The following is a 20,981-nucleotide window of genomic DNA, read 5'->3' as shown; positions in this document are numbered from 1 at the left end:
AGGGTGACTGTGCCCTGCTACCCTGCTGCACACAGTGCTGGGTGCCCAGCTCCTGGCCATGACAAATTCAGGGGGAATTTCCTTAGTACAGAGATGTCCTTATTGAGGACATAGCTTTGTCTCGTCAGATAGCAATGTCAGTGGTATATTGAGAGAACTGGAGCTATAAACAGAAAATAAAGGTGACTTTGGTATGTTTTTCCACTTCAATTTTTATTGGACTTTTAGATTAAGACATACCAGAAAGCTCCTTTTATGACAATTACATTCTTTACAAGACTGTAAAAACAAAGCCCTAAAACCCTGCCCTAACAGACCATGCTTCTCAGGCCTTGATGCAAAATCATCCTGAGTAAGGCCGTGCCAAAGGAAGACTCCCCTGATATAGCATCACTGTCCCATCCTGCTGCCCTTTGCCACCTTCCAGCATTTATCTGCTTTTTTGTTGCCCTGTACATCCAACTGAAAGCAGAAAAAGGAGAGATGGAATAGCTTTTGGCTTCCATAATGCACTGCAGAACTGCCTAATAGCACAAGGGTTGGCTTGCAAAACCACGGCTGGCAGATGGTGGCACACTACATCCTCAAAAGGTCTCCCCATTGCTGGCACTGAAATACAGGGAAGTTCCTCATCCATATAAACATTCAGAGAGTTCTCAGAAGAAGAAGAACCATGGGATTAATGTAGTAATAGCTGACATCTGAATGCAGAGCACAGAGAGCCCTGCTGCTGCCTACCACCCACCCCACCATGCAGGAGGGGAGCAACACCATAGTGTCTGGGGCCAGGAGCAGCACAGAGGGGGACGTGATATTCATACACAGTGATGTATGTGTGTTTCAGGATCTCAGCATAAACTGCCTCTCCATGGAAGCAGTGATTTCTACTCTAGGAAATACCAGCTGCTGGTACAGACTTACTTGGAGAAAAGCAGTTCTATAACATTTCATCTTTTGGCAGCTGTCCTATAAATAAGAACTTCCTCTTACTGGAAGCAAAAAAGGGGGCTTTTGGGAAAACATATTGTACCTTTAGCACTATCAAGTATTATCCAAGCTCTCCACAGCTGTAGAAAAACAGTTGTTGGGTTCTGTTTTGACCATTGAAAGTCATGGCTATGACTGAATGACACAAGCATTGAGATACAAATAGCTTGTTTTTATTTATTTTGTTTTCTGAAATCTATAAAAATAAGCATAGTCAAAACTGTGTGACTCTGCCAAAAGTTAAAAATACAATTGAAGGAGAAACAGACAAAGACTGTTCCTAAACCTCAATTAAAAAAAAAAAAAACAACTAGCTACAGCAGAGTGAGTGAGTCTAACCTGTGTTTTCTATCCTATAAACTCACTTCTCACCACACCTTCCAAAGAAAAGTTTAAAATGCAGAACTAAATGAAGAAAATAATTCATATCACAGACTAAATGTCACTTAGCCCTTTTTGTTCTCTCTCAGGATCTTTTTACCCTGCTTACCCCACTGTCCTGACCTAAAAAATACGCCTTCTGTCTCAAATAAGCAATGACTGCATTTGTGAATTCATCACTGTGGTCCTTCTGCTCAAAGAGATGCTGTGTCCCAGGAATCTGTAAGACAACAGGAAAGATAATTATTAAGTGATTTTCAGCCTGTGGTCTACAGTCCCCAGGGACTCTATGAACTATTTCTAAAGGGTCCGTGAAAAACCACCAAGGCAAGTGACATGCTTGTCACTGCACTTTAATTTGGAGGGCAGGAACACTCACTCCATTAGAAAATGTTTGGAAACATATTGGAAAAAGAAAAAGGACATCATCCAAGGCTGGAGGAGGTCTAGGAAAATCCATGAACCCACCTAAAGAGCAGGAACCTGCTTCATATATACCACTTTCTGGATTATAAGTGTTTCGGCTGGCTAAAGCATGAAACTGTGGCAGTTTTATATATATAGCTTCTCAGCAGTATTTTACAGCCCGTGCAGAATTCTTGCTGCTGCACCAATTTCCTCAGCAGCATACATGCCAGATATCTTAAAGCCATTGCAGTGGTTTCATCACCTTTCTAGTGCTACTTGATCTGAGATGTTGTTATTTCACTGACGCAAGAGGCTTTACTTTCATCTTAAAAGCAGGAAGGAACATTGTTGACCTGTTTGTTTTCTGCATTTCAGGTCTGCTTTGCCGGTTTACCCCATCATTCCAGATGTTCTTGACTGATTAAGCAGCACCAGATCTGCTCCATATTGTCCTAATCTGGATACAGCTATCTTGCAATAGACAGACAAAAGTAACCTCTATTGGGTTAGTATTTGTCACGTTGTCTGTTATTTCAGGTATCTGTTTCGTGCAGAAACAGGCAACAGAGCCTACCTGCATTGTACAGCAGAACTTGGTGCAAAGATCGCAGAGTTAATGCTCACCAAAATAGCTCTGGATTGGGAAACACTCTTACACCTCAGCACAGCAGCCTGGCCAGTTAATTTTCCCTGCAGAGAAATGGAGTCACTAGTGAAACTACTGTGCTGTTCTCTAGATCCAAACTGCTATCTCAGCGCAGCAGTGCTCAGATATTCCAGCTGTAACTGGATCCAGCTCCAGGACATTTAAGCTATGAAGTACAGACGTGCCACCTGTGTGCTAGTCCAGAAATCACTGGATGGATGCTGAATATTTTACACAAATCACATCACCTCTAGACAACAAGTTTGTATAAAGAAATAAGTGAGCAAATAACAAAATAGTTCCTATGTTCTTGTGCAGCAACATAAACCAGCCCATGTTAAGGGTGGTACATTAAAAATGTAGCAAGTACAAGAAGCCATAGCAAAATAATCTATTTGCCATTCCACTAGGGGACTGCTTGGTGTCATTCCCAGCCTGAGTTAGGCAGGAAAGCAGACTGCAAACTATTGGGTTAGCTCCAGAAGGGTCTGGCTTTAGGTTATCACCACATGCTGTGGAAATGTAAATTCAAGCTCATGCTCCTTAAAAGTGTATGCATCTTGGGTAGCTGTTCTTTAAATGCTCTGGTTTATTGATGCAGCGCTGTAAGATCAGAGTTTGACATCAGTAAGCATATACTGTCTACTCACCTTCCCTTGCATAAAAAGAGGTCTCTAAACTTTTCCCTCCCCAGAGCATCTTCCTCCATTAGCCTTTCCCATTGCCTTCCCTATTTCTGTGTCATTTTGGAAAGCTGGTCACTGTTCCTCTCAGCACTGATGTTACAATGTTTCTTACGATCAGTCTTTATTTTGGCAATTTGGGGGTGTACCCTTTAAGCTAAAGAAGGCTTCTGGATGAACTGCTCCTCATAGAGGTCTTCCTAAGTCACAAGACTCTTTAGAGACTAGTTATCCCAGTGAGTCCATGTAATGGATGACTAAGTATTAAATCGGAGGCAATCCTCAGTGCAAGTCATAAAATCACTCTATACTGCCACTGAGAAGCATCAGCCCTGCTACCAGTCACCTGCCACAAGGCCCTTTCCACCACAGGTGACAGTGTTTTCATTGACTGCTTCTCCACTGTCTGACTATAGCGAATTCCTACGGAGCTTATAGCTAAGGAAAAATTAATTATTATTTCTCTTAAAAAAAATGAGGAAAAGTGATTGAGTTGGTTCCTGCAAGTAAACCTCAAGTTTACAATACAGCCACATGTGGCTGAGGCAGCCAGCAACGCCCAGTCAAGGGAGAGGAGAGGTTAGACATGTCAGCCTCAGACCCACTGCCACATTGCTACCTTGTTCATGTAAGTTCATGTATTTAGATTCAAAGATGTTGTCTCTGATACAGATAACCTTTGAGCCAGAACTCTGCAGGCTGGAAGTACCACCGTGGACCTGCCCTGCATTTTACCCTGCATTTTTCACTATTGGCAGATGTCAGAAACACAATGGTGGGTGTGTGAACCCTGGGGATGGCCCAGTGCAGCTTGTCTTATGTCTTAAGATATTTCAAAAGCTGCGGAAGGAATTTATCTTACTTCTGTTGTCCCTGTAGTTACAAAGACATCAGTGAAAAATGCTAGGTGAAAAATCAACGAAACCAGACCGGGTAGAGGGCAGTGTGAGCCCTGGGAACAGCAACAGAGATTGCCAAAGGGAAGAGCAGGGCAGGGCAGACAGGGGGGAAAAGGGATAAAATTTATCATCTAGAGTTCATGCTCTGCCCCAGACGCAGCTGACTCTGCGGACCTGGTTACAACAGATTCACAGAACAGGGAAAACCTTCCGACAGTCCCTTCCCTGGGCCAGGGACACGGTCCATGCAGCGCCCAGCTCTCTGACTGGGATCGCATTAGGCACCATCTACACATCAGCTTTCTGCGCTTAGCTATACCAGTAGCATGGTAGAGGTCTCTAAGGATGGGATTCATGTGTCCTAACTTTCTGTATCTATAGCACAGCTGCCAAGGGAGATCTAGTCAATAAAACCGCTGGAGTTGAAGGAGGTGTTCATCTAACCAAACGCAGGCATCTGCTTTGGTGTGAGTTGTACCCTAGTCTCAGCTACATTGACTAAACCTCTAGGGACAGGGGAGAAAACCCAAGGTACCTAGCTTAGATGCAGGCATTCACGTGCCATTAGAGGTGAGTGTCATACTCAGAATCCAAAAATAAAATAGCCCAGAATGGAGTGAGGACCAATCATGGCACAACAGTGACAGCAACAGTCGCATCAATATGTAGCTTGGTAATGTAGATACAAGTAAAACCTGTGGGAACGAACCAAATTCTCAAAGCACTACCATAAACATTGGTTACATAGCACAATTTTGAGTGGCATTCCTAAAACATCTAAAATACCTTAGCAGGGTTTGAAGCTTTGCTATGCTATGCACTGTACAGCCACATAATAAAAAGCCACTCCCTATCCCTGGAGAACATGTGTAGGAGCAGTAAAATCTGTGCATGGTTTCCACCCATTTTCTCTGATTTTCTTTTTCCCCAGCCATTTCCAGGAGGCTCTCACCACCACTCATTTCTCTCAAGGGGTTATGCTGGAAGGCAGTAACATGATTTTGGCAAGCAGTTGTGTTAAAGCAGGGGTGCCTCAGAGTAGGGCATATATTGTTGCTTGCAAACTTCCTGACATTGCAAGGCTAAGTTCGTACCATGACATTTCAGGTTTCCTTTCAGGTGATCTCAGGTTGTTTCAACATGTCTCAAGAGCTTCAGTCAAGGCTTTAAAACAGAATGGAGTAATAAAGGAAAATATTATAAATATTTATATAAATACATAGAAAAAGTTTTTCTTATACAGAAGAACCCAAGCATTCGGCAGAAATGGGAAACATACCCCCTCTAATGAAAAAAAAATTACAGAACTCCTTTTTCACACAGTAAACACAGGAAGGATCTTAAACATTACAACAGGCTCAGACCAATTTGATAATGAAGGTAGAAAAAAAATTTTAAACGTGTTTACTTCTTTTCTCTACTCCAGGTTTGCGTTCAGGTGTGTGTTGAGTACCCATCTCCACGTGTCTTCAAGAGTTCTTTGTTCAGTCTTTAAAACAAGGTCACTCAACTTTTTTAATCCAAATAGAAGCATCAGAGGCACATGAGAGTTTATTTGCAGTTGCAGAAGAAATCTTCAAAGCAAGCCCAGGAGGCTTATTAAAGTTGGAGCTGGGGAAAAAAAAATCCAAACATGGACACAAAAATCAGTATTGGCAGCTAGGGATGTGACTCTCATGAGGTGGCCTGATGGAAGAAAATATCTGGAAAAACAGAAGAGAGAAAAACAGAAATAACTGGATTTAAAGTAGCTTGCTTGACTAAGAACTTCTCAAATATCTGTAAAGATCCATAGATATTTACTAAAACCCATAACTGAGCCAGTTGTATAAGTATCCAAAGAGTGTATTATTTTTACTCAGCTAAAAGTAGCTGAAATATTTATTTTTGGACAGTTTGCTTTCTGTAAAATGGAGGATGCACCTTTGAGAATTGTGGAATCAAAGGAAAACATGGAAAATAAGTCAGAAATAGAAAAATGTATCAACGATTGTATCAGAGAGAAACAAACTAGACTTACTTTCAGTGCTGCACGTTATCACTCTATAAGCGATATTACAGCCAAAGGAAAACAACAATAAAGGGAATGAGGTCAATTCAGGACATGATTTATTTTGAAACTCCTCTGCAGCATGTTTAACATAAGCACATTTCACCATACCACTAAGAATAAAAATCAAGATAAATTTAAAGCACATGTGCATATTTGCAGCACTGGGTGAAAGGGACCTAATGCAAACCATTTTTTTCATTTTGTGCAACATTAAGTGACATTTTTTCACTCCTTCTTTGCCTCCAGGGACAGAGTCTTACCAAGCAATGAATATGTGTTTGAATCATTAGCAATGAGGAGAAAAACTTGCACAAGAGTAAAGATGGACTCCATCAAGGAAATAACAGTTTAGATTGTTGGCTGTGGCTCTCAATAAGCAAACAACGATTGTTGACTCCACACTAGTATTGACAAACTCTTTTTTCTTTAAAAGATTTAAACTGTGTGCTGCAAAGTGTCTGAGTATTCACATCTGAGCACCAAGACTAAATGAAACTGTTGCTATTCACAGCACAGCCAGTATTTATACATAGAAATGCAGTAAGAAATGCAGAGCTTATCTTCACTGCAGAGCTAAATTAACCTTATAATGTTGTCAATTGAATGTTGCCTTCATACTAAATCCTGCTGGCACACAAAAGCTTCACTCAAGTATGATGTATAGCAAATAGAGAGCAGAAATAGGTTAGTGCTGCCAGTCCTCACACACTTTCCCATAACTTCCATGTATCAAGAAAGGATGAAATTCCCCCAGAATTCACAGTGAAACAGTTTACAGAACAATCTCCTGTATCTTTTCTGGTAATTGTAACCCAAACCAAAATGATCCCTGCCATTGCCTGCCCCAGTAATCTATCAGAAATTCTTTCTCTTCTTTTCTCTCATAGCAGGAGCAGCAGGAGTAAAAGCTTTTTTTTTTTTTTTTTCCCAAAACTGTAGTTTCAAGTGCATTAATAGGGATTTGCACACTGCAAGATCACTCAGCAACATAAATTTAATCTTGATCACATGCGGGCATATGACTGCATTTCTGTCAAATCAGACAGAGCACATGATGGAGTTTTCACTGTCTTTTTCTATTAACATGAACTTTATGTCAGCCCAGGGAGGGTGGATGATGTCTGATCTCTCATAAAAGGCAGGCAGCATGAAGTCAGCCCGTTAACACTGCTCCGAACTGATCCAGGTTGACAGAAGGAGTAAGTAGGAGGTCAGTGCTTTGCAACCTGGGGCCACGTCGTTCTGGATGCTGTTAAAAGAGCCTGAAAAACAGATGGACCATACCAGCCAGGCAGAGCCTCGGGCATGGCAGCGCACAAACCCAGACGCTGAGTTATACCAGCCATTTTAAAATGGATTTGCACTTGGCATCTTTGGCCAACTCAGTTGAGGGGCCTTACAGCTGACAAGAGAGACACTATGGTGCTATCCTCCATTGCTCTACTTCACATAAGATTACTTCCAAGTGAAATAATACAAATAAATAGAAAATAGATCTAAATAACACTGTCTGAACGCTGCAAATGCTTCACTGTATGGCATAACCTACACAGGCAGTATTTGGGTCTCTGGATCAATGAGCAAAGCTGAGAGCCATCTCCTGGCCCTCCCTTGCAGACTGCTACCACCTCGTGGCCATTCTGTCCCCCATGTTGGCAACAGCAGCCAAAACCATTAAAAGTTAGTTCTTATTTCCCCTGTTCTCTTAGCTATGGAGAAAAATGATTTTTAGGGAAAGAAGTAGCAAACCCAAAGCACTATGGGAGAAATTTGTCACTGTAGAAAAAGTAACGTTAAAGAAAAACCTGAGAAAAGCCTTTTTCCTGAAGTGTGCACAAGTATGCAAAATAGCACCTACCGCTCCATTGTGCAAATACACGTAGAATTATTTTAAGAAAAGATAGCACAGATGCTTTAAAAGCAGATTAATAATTTGTGAATAATGATTTCTCCAACATCAAACAAAGCTTTAGTGCACTCATCTGGATTCATTCAGGAGCAAATTAAGACTGAGACAGAGAAACAGTTTGTAATATAAATATTTAAGAAAACATTTTCAATCAAGCTGATACTAACACGAACTTCTTTTTTTTTTTTTCCCCAAGAAAGAATATAGAAATACATAACTTCTCACCAGAGGTACCCAGGGGTTCCTGGAGACTCCAGACTAATGTTTAGGCTGTGAACTGCCTCCTGCCAGTTCAGCAGCAAACTTTTGAGCTCCTGTAAGGGATGATGCTGCCCAGAAGGCAGGACAGATTTATAACACAGTTTCCATTCACAGTTCTGCCACTCCATCCTCTGGGCAAAGTCACTCCTGCCTCCCATCCCTGCCCTCTCTGCCTCTCCTGTTGACTTGTCTAAAGGAAGGGTGGAATCTTTGCAAAAGACAGCACCTAATACAACATGATTCTGATTGAGATGATGATTTTTAAGTATCATGATGACACATACAAAAGTGAATAATTGAAATAAAAGCATATGGTTATTTTATTTGTTTTGTGAGTAGATTACAGAGATTCTTGCTTATACGAAGGAAGCAAACCTGATCATTCAACTGGCATTTTGGGAAGCAAAAAAGCAATTCTGGAAATATCAGGGTATTGGTTAGTTAATATTACTTTTCAGCCTACAAAACAGAATAATTTTTAAGGCCTGTTTCAGGATTTTTCCCCAGTATTTGCTCATATTACAAAAGTTTTCTTATGGCGCACAGTAGTACTCTAACTATGATTGCATTAAACATAAAATTTTCTCATCATAAGCAGGAAAACATTATCGTTCAAATCTCTCTTCTCAGAGACTCAATTTCTTTCAGACATTTTAATAGCATGAGACAGATGTTCCACACCTGCATGCATCTCAAGACCATCTTCACTACAGAGAAACATATACATTGCTTTCCACTGTTAAAGTTGCAGGGTCTGACTCTAGATGTGGTTGTATAATCATATGTGGGGTGTGATTATTGCAGGGAGGAAATAACTTTCCTACATGTGTTAAGGAGCAGTGACACCACCTCCCCTACACCCCATTTCATGTACAAATTGATACAACCATAACACATATTGGTGATATAGAGGTCACAGCATTTCTCTTGTAGCAGTAAGCAGCAAAACTCCCACAAGTGTTTAGTCCTGGAGATTATTTGTGAAACTAATAGATGTTCTGTAGTTACACTGACCAAAAGTATATGGTAACATGTCACTACTATAAGAGGCAGGTTCAGTTCTCTCTCTTCTGCTCAGTAAAGGAGTACACTTACACCCCACAGTCCCCTCTTTGACTGCATGTCACCTTCATGACTTGCTCTGAGCAAGGCTCAGGATGCAGTCATGGCTGCCAGTAATTCACAGAAATCCTGGGGATGAATATTCACACTCAACCAACTTGGACCCCTGTTTTAGCCACTGTTCCCTCTATAACTGATGGAGGAAAAGCAGGTCTTCCAGAAGGCAAATCCAAGCAGATCCTACATGTATTTTAGTGCTCTGGATTGTTCTTTGGGAAAACCTGCCTTTGTGGACAACAGAGAAAACCGAAGGAGTCCTGCTAGTTTGCTTAGGGACTGTGACTTCCAACATCACAGTTATTCCCGAAATCCTATCTAAATTCTGCCCCTTCCGTTCCGCCTTCATTCTTCTCTTCAATCACTGACATTGTCTGATGAAATCAACACATCAGTCTGCGCTTCTTCACACTCTACCTTCTTTCACCCTCTGATCTCCTCAGACAGGGATGATCACCCAGTGGCACCAAACCAGACTGGTCATCAGGAGCTCAGGCTGGCACCAGCAAGTGACCTGCAGGGCTGTGAAACAAATTTGGCCATGGTCAGCAAAGAGGTTAACCCTTCCTCCCCTGGGCCCTGGGTGGTCTCGTCCCAGGTTCAGGACTGCAGGCACTTCACTGAGCCTTGCACAGACACATTGCTCTGGAAGCTACTCATTGGGGAGACAGCCAGGAATCAGAAAGGCTGAAGAACTATGGCAAGTAAACTAGAAATTAAGAGGGCAGCCTTCACTTAGAGGAGATGCCAAGGAAGAAGGATTCACACAAGTGAATCATGGTGTTTGCAGCCCTGCTGTGGCACCAGCAATGGCATCTAAAGCTCAGTGCAACATCCTACAGCCCCTTCTACCTTTCAGACGAAAGCAATGCTTTGAAATTATTGTAGCCATAAAACTGAAGTGATAGGGTAACAGCCAGAATGTAACAAGCAACTAGCAAACAGATTACTGAGCAGAACATCTATCCATGAAAGGGCTAACAAAACTGATAAAACTGTGCACAAGGCACCTACGTAACTGTACAATAAGTATGGACAGACTGCGAAATGTCTCCTTCTGTATCTCAGTCCAAGAGAACCCAGAGCAGACGTATCACCTCCTCCGTATGTCAGGTCACGGCTCACATGTAACTCATCAGAGCTCCCTGCTCATGCTTCCTCAAACTGTAGTTTGAAATTTTCAAGGAGGTGTGGACAGGGCCAAATTAAATGAAATCACAGGTTGTTGTTTGAGTTCTGCAAGTAGGCCATAGCAATTTGGCAGACATCAGTTTCCCAATTCCTGCCCAGACAGAGAAACACGTGCCTATGGGTTTTCCAGAGAGGCTTGACTTACTGCATGGGATGGCTGGGAAGCATGAGACACACTGTGCAAGCACAAACATATGTGTGACACAGACAGACAGGAAGCCCAATGCTTGCAGCATCTGCTTAGCACACACCCTCACAGAGCCTGACCAACCTGCCGTGCATTTGTCGTTTCTAAAACCAAAAACATGGGTGCATTTCATCCCATCTGACACATAAGGACACTCGGGAAGTCTAAGCCAGACTAGCAGCTGTCTAGCCGCCATCCCACTGAAGTATAGACCATGGATAGCCGGCATTGCGGTGGGGTGCAGGCATGTGCTTGTGCCCTGTCTCAACCTTGTGGGAGGATGAGTGTTTATTCTGGAGCAGCTACTCTTTCACGGGCTAGGTTGCAGGTATTGTAGACTATAGATTGGGACAGGAGAAGGTGTTGCATTGTTGATGTGGATGAAACTGTATTTACTTTATTGCAACGTTTAATGCTGCTTGTGTGCCGTGCGTTAAGGGACAGAGGATTACATGTCACAGGAGAAAAAAAATACCAGTTCTCCGCGCACAGCCCAAGCCAGCAGAGCCTCCAGAAGGGGCAGGGAAGCCGCCGCACAGCTGCCACCACCCGGCGCATCACCCTTCTCCGGGACGGCTGCTTGCGGGAACACCGCGGCACGAACCTCTGACTCGACCCCTGCAACGACAGCCGGGGACACCGCGCAGCGACCGCCGCCCCCGGCGCCATCCCTGGGGCCGCGGCCCCCGTTGCGGGGCCGGTAACGAACTCTCGCGAGAGCGGGGCGGGGACGCGGGAGCGGTTGCGGCGGCCGCGCTGTCCGGTGCTGCCGGAGGCACCGCGCCCCTCTGCCTGAGCGCCGCGGGTTGACCCCCGAGCGGCTGGCGTCGGGGTCACGGCGGTTCCGCCGCTTCGGGATGGCCTGTCCCGCCGCCCGGGCAGCGGGACGGGACGGGGCGAGCCCCGGCATCAGGGAGGAAGGCAGCTCAGTAAGTCCCCTCAGTCCTGCTCCCCTCTGGGCGGGTCCCAGATCGTGGGGATATCGGCTGCAGTTCATTAGAAGCAATTGCTTCTTATTCTCATAAAAAACTGAGTAGGCAACCCCAGTGGCATTTCCTACAGGCACCTGACATGCATGGCAGAGTGCACCTGGCTGTAAACTAAATTTGGGGACCTTGATGTATATCACACTACCCAAATCCTTGTCCTGAGAGCTCATCCTGAGCGCTATCCATGTTATTGAGACCAGTATGGCTCTTTGTTACTGAGCAAAGTAAAATCCTATGCCTCCTCTGCCTCCTCTACTTTATGATTTTATCTGTGCTTTGGTTTGTGAACTGTTTTCAGTTCTTGACCTGCAAAAATCAAGCTCCTGATCAGCTACTGGACTGGCAGGTTTTTAGAAACCATGTTTTATATTTGCAAATATGGTGAATGTAAATAAGAGCAGAATTTTTACACAGGAGCTGAGAGTATTTTTACCAGCTGTGAAATGCATTTGATGTTATCAGCATTTATTCATATTTCAGAAAGGAAATTAATGTTTTAATTGAACATGATGTTAATAAAAGGGGACTAGACTGGAAAACCAGGAAATAAATGTCCTGTGTTAAGCACAGTGAAGGGGACAAGCACTGTTCTCTCAGTGCTGCCTGCCCCATGCGCTTCAAACTTAACCCAGGGTAACTGGTCGCTTTTCATAGCCCACATGCACTTTGGTTGCAGAGTGGTGCTTTTTTAATTTTTGCCAAGTGTTATGCCTCAGTTCCCCAGGAACACGTTCCTCACCTCCCTGTCCTAGTCCTTATTGCTTTGGGATAATTGTGGCATATATCTGGGCTGCCACCAGGGCTGTCCTAGCTGTTCATTTCCATTGCCTCTCCTGCTCTGACATTAGTAGGCTTGTTTGATGAATTGGATCAGAGGGCTAATTAATGCAGCTGAAAACCAACCTTTTTTTTTATATCAGATTTCTGCTCTAGCTTTTCACACAAGAGTGGGAATACCACACCTGCACGAGGGAGACACTGGGGAAACAGGACAAGTGAAAGCACATCTCCTTCGAACGGTGGCCAGGAATAATGGCAGATAACATGACGAGTTCATCCAAATTACTCAGGCTACATAGTAGACCCAAACTGGAGGTTGGACTAGATGACCTTTGAAGGTCCCTGCCAACCCGAACTATTCTATAAATCTATGAAAACAGAGGCAGCTCTTCTCTCTGAAAATAAACAAGAGCAAGTTGTCCTACTGTGAATTTTTTATTTTATTTTAGTATTTTAATTTCTTATTTTCTTTAGGATGAAGACCTTCTTGACTCATTTGTGACAGAAGACAGTCAGCAGTGTGCTGATCTTACAGGTTAGGACCCTTTCAATTATTCTCCTACGTTTTCCCTGTGAGATCACAGGGTGGAAGAAAGTGGAAGGGGAAAGATATTAGTGCTCGCAGAACTGTCAAGCTCTAAACAAAATTGGAGGTACGTCTAGTCATGCTTTATGGTTCTTGACCTAGGTGAGTAATTATCTCAGTCCTATCTCACACCATGCCCTTGATCACCAGTTACTGATTTGGCATTTTAGTATCCAGGTATCCATTATAGTTAAGTATGAGCTACAGTGTAAAAATGGGTTCAGCAGTTTTGTTTTTAATTCATTTGTTTTTCACATATGTTGTCATCTATACTTGAAAGTAGATTCTTCAGGTGAAGTGCTTTTCCTTATTATGTTATTTTGTTTGTTGTGAGAAGTAGATCTAGAAACCAAGTCTAAAGCTGATTAGAATTTTTTGCTGGTAAAATAAGTCCTGCAGGCGCTGGTATCTGACTCAGACCCAAAGAAAATACAAAAAAAAAAAATTCCCATGAAAGCAAACTCTTATCTTTTGGCCGACTTTAAGCAGATAGTAGGGAGGACATGAAATGCTTTGAAAGGGGATCTTTTCGTATCTATGGCAAAGACAAGTAATTAACTCTGGGCAGTGTTGTGGTCAGTGCACAGTACCTGCAGTCCCAGACATCTAATTACTAGATTTTTTTCAAAGCTTTTTCTCTGTCTGTCATGTTTTCATTCAAGTCGCTTCTCATAACTTTTAAGAAAATTCCTTGCTGACAAGCAAAAACTGCCCCCATCTCCTCCAAATGTTTCTGTTGCTTTACAGAATTCTTGATAGCATCAGATTCTTACCTCTCCTGTCATGGTAGCCAGTACAGTCTTGTTGCATACATTCTGTGTGACAAGTTTAGTAGGAATAAGCTTTGTTTGTCATTTGTGTATTCTTACACCATACAGATTTTGAGTTGGGCATTGAGATTGCAGGCCTTACCATAACACACTAGTAATAAAAGCAGTAATAATAAAAGGTGCCAAGATTTCATGTAGCAACCTAAATAAGCTATTCCCTGATGCAGGTGGATACTTGGTGTATTTTGTAGTTTAATTAATTAAATGTTAATTCAATGCTACTTTTAAATTCAGTGTGATTTATAGGGTGGAGCATTAAATTTACATTTCAGTGGAATGTAATTTTATTGTGCTGTTAATTTTACGTAGATAATCACTGCCGCCTGTTTCCACTTGGAAGAGCAAGGGAGGCTGATGTGAGGGTTCTTTTGCTTTCTTATAGATTCTGATTGTGCTCATCTTCTTCCAAGGGCAAAACAGATTATGTTATTATCTGACTCCGAGGCAGAGGCACCCCATCCTCAAGAGTCTCAGAATCTGTGTGACTCAGCACCTGCCGGTGACCAGTTTTTCCTGGTGCACTGGCCACACCAATGTGAAGTCATCAGGGACAGAATTGAGCACATTGGTAAGTTATTGTGTTATGCTCAAAATCTTGTGTATGGGCCAAGAGGAAGCACACCTTAAATATAAATAAAACAAATAATATACTGTTAGTACAAGTGAAGTAGAATCATAGAATTGTTTAGGTGGGAAAAGACACTTAAGATCATCAAGTCCCGTTGTAAACCTAGAACTGCCAAGTCCATGCCTAAACCATGTCCATAAGTGCCACATCTACACACTTTCTAAACATCTCCAGGGATGGTGACTCAGCCACTTCCCTGGGCAGCCTTTTCCAATGCCTGACAACCCTTTCCATGAAGAAATTTTTCCTAATATCCAATCTAAACCTCCCCTGGCGAAACTTGAGGCCATTTTGTCTTGTCTTATGACTGCCTATTGGCAAAAGAGACCAACACCCACCTCACCACAACCTCCTTTCAGGTAGTTGTAGACAGAGATAAGGTCTCTCCTCAGCCTCCTTTTCTCCAGGCTAAACAGCCCCAGTTCCCTCAGCCTCTCCTCATAAGTCTTGTGGTCCAGATTCTTCACCAACTTCGTTGCCCTTCTCTGAACTCTCTCCAGCATCTCAATGTCTTTCTTGTATTGAGGACCCAAAACTGAACACAGTATTTGAGGTGCAACCTCATCAGTGCAGAGTACTGGGGGACAATCACTGCCCTAGCTGTGCTGGCCACACTATTTCTGATGCAAACCAGGATGCCATTGGCCTTTTTGGCTAATCTTTAGAGAGAAATCATTATTAGTCCAGATCTTCTTGCTAAAGAAAAATAAAAAATGTTAATGCAGTTAAAATTGTTATACATGTGCTTCACTCACACCCTTCTCCTGGGTTCCCCTTCCACTGCTCCTGTAGGTCATTGGTTTTGCTGTAGAGATTTCATTCTGGTAGAGGGGAGGGGTGGTTTGTTGCAAATTGCCAGCTTCTGGAGTCCTTTGCTGGGAGAAATACAATATTTGTACTGATGACTTCTTTTCCTCACTCTAGTATCCAAATAACTCTGGGATCATTTTCATATGTTTGCTATCTCACTCTTACACCTCTCTCTTTCTTTATCAGTCTTCAGCTCCGTGTTACATCTGAATATAACATATATGGTGTTCTTTACATATGTTAGGTATTATTTCCTTGTTCTCTTTACTGCCCCTAAAATGAGTTTTATCTAGCTCTAGGTCTGCATTTCTACTCAGAACAGCTGCTTGTTGTTGCTGTCTGTGTAAGCCTATGGTTATACTACACAAAAATAAACAAAAGTAAAACAAATTATCCATATATACCTGATCAATTAAAGAAATTGCTGCCACAGTGAAATTAAGTGAAACAAAGCTGCAGACAGATAAATAAAAGTTCAAACAGAACAAACCTGACAAGCCTCTGTCCTTAGGCCTTACAAACTCAGTACAAAGCTCATGCCCTGTTACTAGCAATAGCAGTACTATATTTCAGGGCTATATGGTTAAATATGAATGTCAGCTAATAACTGCTTTAGTGCAGTCTGTACAAAAGTCATACTGCAAATCTGTTACACGATAGTAAAAACTTGAACAGTGCCTGCACTTTACAGATACAACCAATTGCAATTTAGAAGTAATCAGTGAAAATCAGAAATACACAGAGGTGGGACTGAGCCATTTTTGCCTTTATTCTATTACCTTTGGAACGAGATCCCATTGTCTTGAGTGGAATGGGATAGGACTACTGTATTACAGTAAAGAAAGGTCTACTGTCAGAATCTTTGACATGCCAGGCAGATGTCAATCAAGTCACATGGATACACTGCATTATAGCCATGCAGCGTCTGCGTGGTCAGCAATCAATGGCTTCTCTCTGTAGTTGGAGCTTCTGTTTTCCTAATGATACCAGTGCCATCTAATGTTCATCGTTGTCGTCCTCACTGATGGTAAGAAAGCTGTACAGGAAACAGAGGTGCATTTGCACAACAAAAAGTTATTCCATGCACAGGTTGTTATGTATTTTTATTTAGTGAAGATTTGTTCACAGATCCAAAAATCAGGCTCAAAAGTCAGCTTCCCTGTTCATTTATGTGCAACTGATATAAATAGAATGAATCACTTTTCAATAGGTATTATAAAGACTCTAATACAATCTTCCTGCTTGTAGTCCTCTGTATGTCTCTTCTTTTTCAGACTGGATACCCACTAGCCCTGAGCCACTGTACACTCCAACAGGTTTGGAGGTGACACCACCCTACCAAAATCCTGACAAAGGCACCGTGGTTTATCTGGAAGAAGGTGGGTACACTGAAGAATCTTGCTGTCAGCTGTAGGCAGATGAAGTACCTGCTTTTATATCCTTTAAGAACCTAATTCAAAGCCTGGTGAAATCAATATGATTTTCCATTGTTATTTTAAAGCACTTCAGAATAAATTATTTTCCTATACATAGGGAAGGAAATTAGCTACACAGCTGTCTTATCAGCCATAAATTCTGCTCAACCTGTTAATAATCTCAGAAGTGCAACTCAGGTCAAGCCATTGTTCTCAGTGAGTTACAGTATGAACAAGCTTAAAATGAGTTTGTTGTGAAAATACGAGTGGAGAACAATAACTTAACAGCCAAAAGAGAAAGCAAAAAAGATGAGAGCTGCATAACTGTTAGACCAACTCCTAAAGTCTGTGTTGGGAAAATATTTTATTATTCTGTTTGCTATAGTAGTTTTGCCAAGACTTCTAAACAAAATCTGGCCATATTGGATCAATGCTTGATTACAGGCTTTCAAGTCGGGCAAGGATTAATTAGACAGAATTATAGGGAGTTAGTTGCCTTATTCAGCCATCACCAGTTGGTTATCAGAGTTATTATTTCTGTGTTTGGCAAGTTGATCCAGTTGCCTTGGATGAACTTGAAACGTCTGACAGTTGTTGATTTTGGTCCTGGGATACTTCTACGTAGATAAGAAAGGATGATAATAGTTTTGTAATGCTAGGATAACTAGATGTGAGCACAAAATTTTCAGAAGCATAAAGCTGAAAGGGATCTGGCAGCCTTCTTGAGGTCAGCATAGTCGGTAAAAGTGTGCAATATACTGAAAAGCACTGGTTCTCCGACGTCATGTTTATTTAGAAATTAGCTACTTCTGCAGTACAAGCATATTACCTGTCACTAGTAGGTTTCTACATTTGGTGACCAAGAAAACTGGTAACTCCTGTGTGACTAGGAAGGAACCTCTGTCCTCTGCAACTGGATCTTCTAATTTATTGCAATGGATAAGATACGAAGGAACACGCTGAATCCCAGCTCCCTCGCTTTTTATAAACAAGGACAGTGATTTCTCTTATGTTCCTTTAGTTGCTGTTCTTCAAAAATTCACCTTTCCTTGTCCTTTATTACTGACTCGAACTTCGTGCACAGGTGACTGGATGCTCTTATTTCAGCCTGTACATCTCTCCACCAAAGTGTATATTTTGGTATCGTGGTTCTCAGACTTCATAAATGAAACTTGCCAATGGAGGAGGTAAAAACTGCTGCCTTTACATATGTCCAGTTCTCACTCCTGCTCCAGAGTAAGGATGTTGTGCAGGCAGTTACAGGCAGTTTGCAATTCCTGGGCTAAGAAACATCAGGCTGAAGCAGAATATGAGTGTTTGCTGTCGCTGTGAAGACTCTGTGTATAAACATACGGATAGCAATAGTATTTGTTGACTTTGGTGAGTTTTTATGTGGCTGAAAGTGCATGTTCACTGCCTTGACTGTGCTGCTTTGCCTCCCAGCCTTGAGTTTGACTGGTAGCAGGACCTGCAGAGAACTTCAGAGCCCTGGAGCCTTTACTTGCTCATCCCTGCTTGCAGCAGGGAGAGTGGACTGCTTGTGCAAACTGGGCTGATGGGCACTGCAGCCAGCTGGGGGACAGGAGCTGGTGGGAGGAGAACTTTGGAGCCCTATGGAGTTCATCATCTCCTTTCTGTTCCTGGAACAGACACTTCTAGTTTGCTAGCTTTGCCGTCTCAGTTACATATAAATAAATTAATTTCTGAAACCTTAAAATCCTCCCTGCAGAGAAGCTCTGTAGGGCAGGACAGGTATCTGCACTTATGCAGATTTATGACCTGACTGCTACAGATTTTGACTGGCGTGTAATGGGCCATTGCATCCTGTGAGAGACAGCAGTGGCACACTCCCGATTCCGACTGAATTTGAGTTTGAGTTCAGCAGGAGCTAGGAGTTACTGCCTGTCTTGGAACTACCTACTGCTGAGGTCCTACAGGCCCTCCTAAAATCTGGTTTAGGAGAGAAAAATACAATCCAATGGTGACTCCCGTGCAGAAACATCAAAATACCATTATTTTCTTTGTGCATTCTCAGATTTTCTTTGTGCATTTCATTCCATATCATTTGACTGATAGAGATGTTTCCATAAACAATTTTACTGGATTAACTTCTGAAATATTTTTCTTCCTTAATGTTAACGAAGAGGAAGAGAAGGGTAGGGAAACTGTGAATGGAATTTAATCTAAACAGAAAGTAATTATTCAAGTGGGTATCCCAGCTAGCAAAGCTAACAGCCCTTCTCTATTAAAAACCCCTATGGGTCTGTAGTAACTTCAATCATGAAGAACAATACACTGAATACAGCGTCTTCACATATGGCAACAGTGATTCAAGGAATGAAAAATGGTTTCTAGGAATCTTGGCTTTACGTGACTTCCCTGAGTAGTGCTGTCAGAGCTTTAGAAACACTACAGGAGAGAATAAGACAGACAGACTGCTGCAGGATAAATCTTTAGCACAGCCCCACTCAAGCAAGGGCAGACACAACTCTGATATGAACAGGGTCTGCTGTACAGCTTTAGCCCTGTCGTGTGGCACAGGGTCAGGAGAATCCACCAGCAAGAACACAGAGAGAAGCGAGAAGACAGGAGCCGAGAAAACAACAGCTTGGTGATCAGTGTCCAGCCACCAGTACAACCCCTTCATTTTGCTAGTTAGAAAGTTATGTAGCAGTGAATTTCACTTCTGGCAGATTAGACAGCCAGTTCAATATTGGCAGTGTGAAACCCACAGTCTCACAGTACACAGTTCCAGCCTGGAATACCTACAGTTTTCATCTGTCGTCCTTTTCCCTGAGCTGGCCCAAACCCAACCATCAGAGCGCAGCTTGTGCTGCTGGCGTCAGCCAGAGTCACCAGCACGGCTACATGGACTCTGCAGCAGGATGTCTGGGCTCCCAGCTTTCAGCAGAAGAGATGCATCCACTCTGTTTTGTGGGTACAGTTTAGGGATGACAGGAAGTTTTGATTACCCCAGTTTTCCACACATTGGTGGCAAAAGCTTTCTGGAAACGTAACAATTTCCCAACCAGAAAAGTAAATTCTTGCTGATGACAGATGAAGAGCTTCTGTTTGTTTGATGAACTGTGGTCATTAAGATAGCAATAAAAAGTTGAGTTATACCCTGTGAATGCTTCATCTGAAGAACAGTGAACGAGATAGCAGAACAGATCAAAAGGAGCTACAGGCTCAAACTGCATGCCAAAAGTGATGTGAAAACAACACTTGCAATATAGAAGTGATTGCTGCTGGGTCAGGGTGTCATCTTTCTTACTTCTAGATGAGAATAGTTGAACATAGGGATTTAAAAACAAATTGATGTCAGGAATTGTCAGCTACATGTGATTTCTGGATAGAGAAGTTGCTCATTTGACTGGTGAAAAGACCTGGGGGAGCTGAGTTGTAGTTGTTCCACCTAACTCAGTTGCTTTGCCTAAGTACAGAATATGAATTGCCCCTTGCTTGTACAGAGAGACACAGGTACCTCCAAGACAGAATCAGATCTTAGGCTGACTGAAATCCGTAAGATTAAGAGGGAATGAGCAGCAAAATCTTCATATAATTTATTTTATGCTTACTTAAGATATGCTTTGAAATTCAGCTCCATGCAGTTGTCTGTTTCTAGAAGAAATTTTCAGACAGATGCAGGTATTGCCTAAAATGGCTCTGACTGAAATGAAAGACACCTGTTCTGCTCCTTCCCTTAACTAACAAAAACCCCTGCTTTATGTATTCCCAAGTGAGAGGTATCTGTCCCTTGAAGCAGATCGTCCACCAGAAAGAGGACAACACACTGATCTTTGAAGCACGGTTTGAGAGTGGGAATTTGCAGAAGGTGGTCAAAGTGTAAGTTTCTAATACTTTTTTCTTTTATTAAGATGGAGTTACTATCAGACTTGTTATTATCAGCAGCGTATCAGTTTCTGAGCACAGTGTCTTACTCTAGGTTTGTAACTTGTTTTGCATTAATTGAATAATCTTCAAAAGTAGTTTCGGGCAACCTTCATATGAAATTGTCTGATAGCCGCTGCATAATACTGAAGGTTTTCTATAGGTGATAATCAGCCACACAAAATCAACACATTTTCTTAAACACAGAAGTCCTAGTTATTACCAAAAGTCCTAATGAAGACAGCAGTGGTGTTATTGACACACTGGGTACGATTAGGCATTTTTCCTGGCAACAGTGTAGACTTTGATTTATGACAACATAAATCAG

General features: G+C 42.3%; 1 protein-coding gene and 1 long non-coding RNA gene across 15 annotated transcripts in view; one reads left to right on the top strand and one right to left on the bottom strand.

Annotated features, from left to right (window-relative positions):
• Positions 1 to 205: 205 nt before the first annotated feature.
• On the bottom strand, positions 206 to 8,555 carry LOC135577060 (uncharacterized). The gene is made up of 4 exons (XR_010468662.1): positions 8,192 to 8,555; positions 5,413 to 5,707; positions 5,099 to 5,168; positions 206 to 1,588 (listed from the first exon to the last, which is right to left on the bottom strand). It is a non-coding gene; the product is annotated as an uncharacterized LOC135577060 (long non-coding RNA).
• Positions 8,556 to 11,084: 2,529 nt separating this feature from the next.
• AGBL3 (AGBL carboxypeptidase 3) overlaps positions 11,085 to 20,981 on the top strand; it is a 29,032-nt gene continuing 19,135 nt past the window's right edge. For 7 of the 14 annotated variants that reach the window (XM_021282787.2, XM_005515083.4, XM_065044352.1 and 4 more), the window contains exons 1-5: positions 11,454 to 11,653; positions 12,968 to 13,028; positions 14,292 to 14,477; positions 16,622 to 16,726; positions 20,503 to 20,608. In XM_021282787.2, the coding sequence (XP_021138462.2) occupies positions 11,582 to 11,653; positions 12,968 to 13,028; positions 14,292 to 14,477; positions 16,622 to 16,726; positions 20,503 to 20,608 (530 nt within the window). In that variant the 5' untranslated portion in view covers positions 11,454 to 11,581. Of the gene's footprint in view, positions 11,425 to 11,453; positions 11,654 to 12,967; positions 13,147 to 14,291; positions 14,478 to 16,621; positions 16,783 to 20,480; positions 20,609 to 20,981 lie in introns of those variants that run through there. The other 7 variants (XM_065044389.1, XM_065044383.1, XM_065044418.1 and 4 more) reach the window with 7 other exon arrangements.

Source organism: Columba livia, chromosome 1 (genome assembly GCF_036013475.1).
Source record: "Columba livia isolate bColLiv1 breed racing homer chromosome 1, bColLiv1.pat.W.v2, whole genome shotgun sequence".
Taxonomy (NCBI): Eukaryota; Metazoa; Chordata; class Aves; order Columbiformes; family Columbidae; genus Columba; species Columba livia.
Note: the sequence above shows the minus strand (reverse complement) of the source record. Positions and strands in the feature narration are given on the sequence as shown.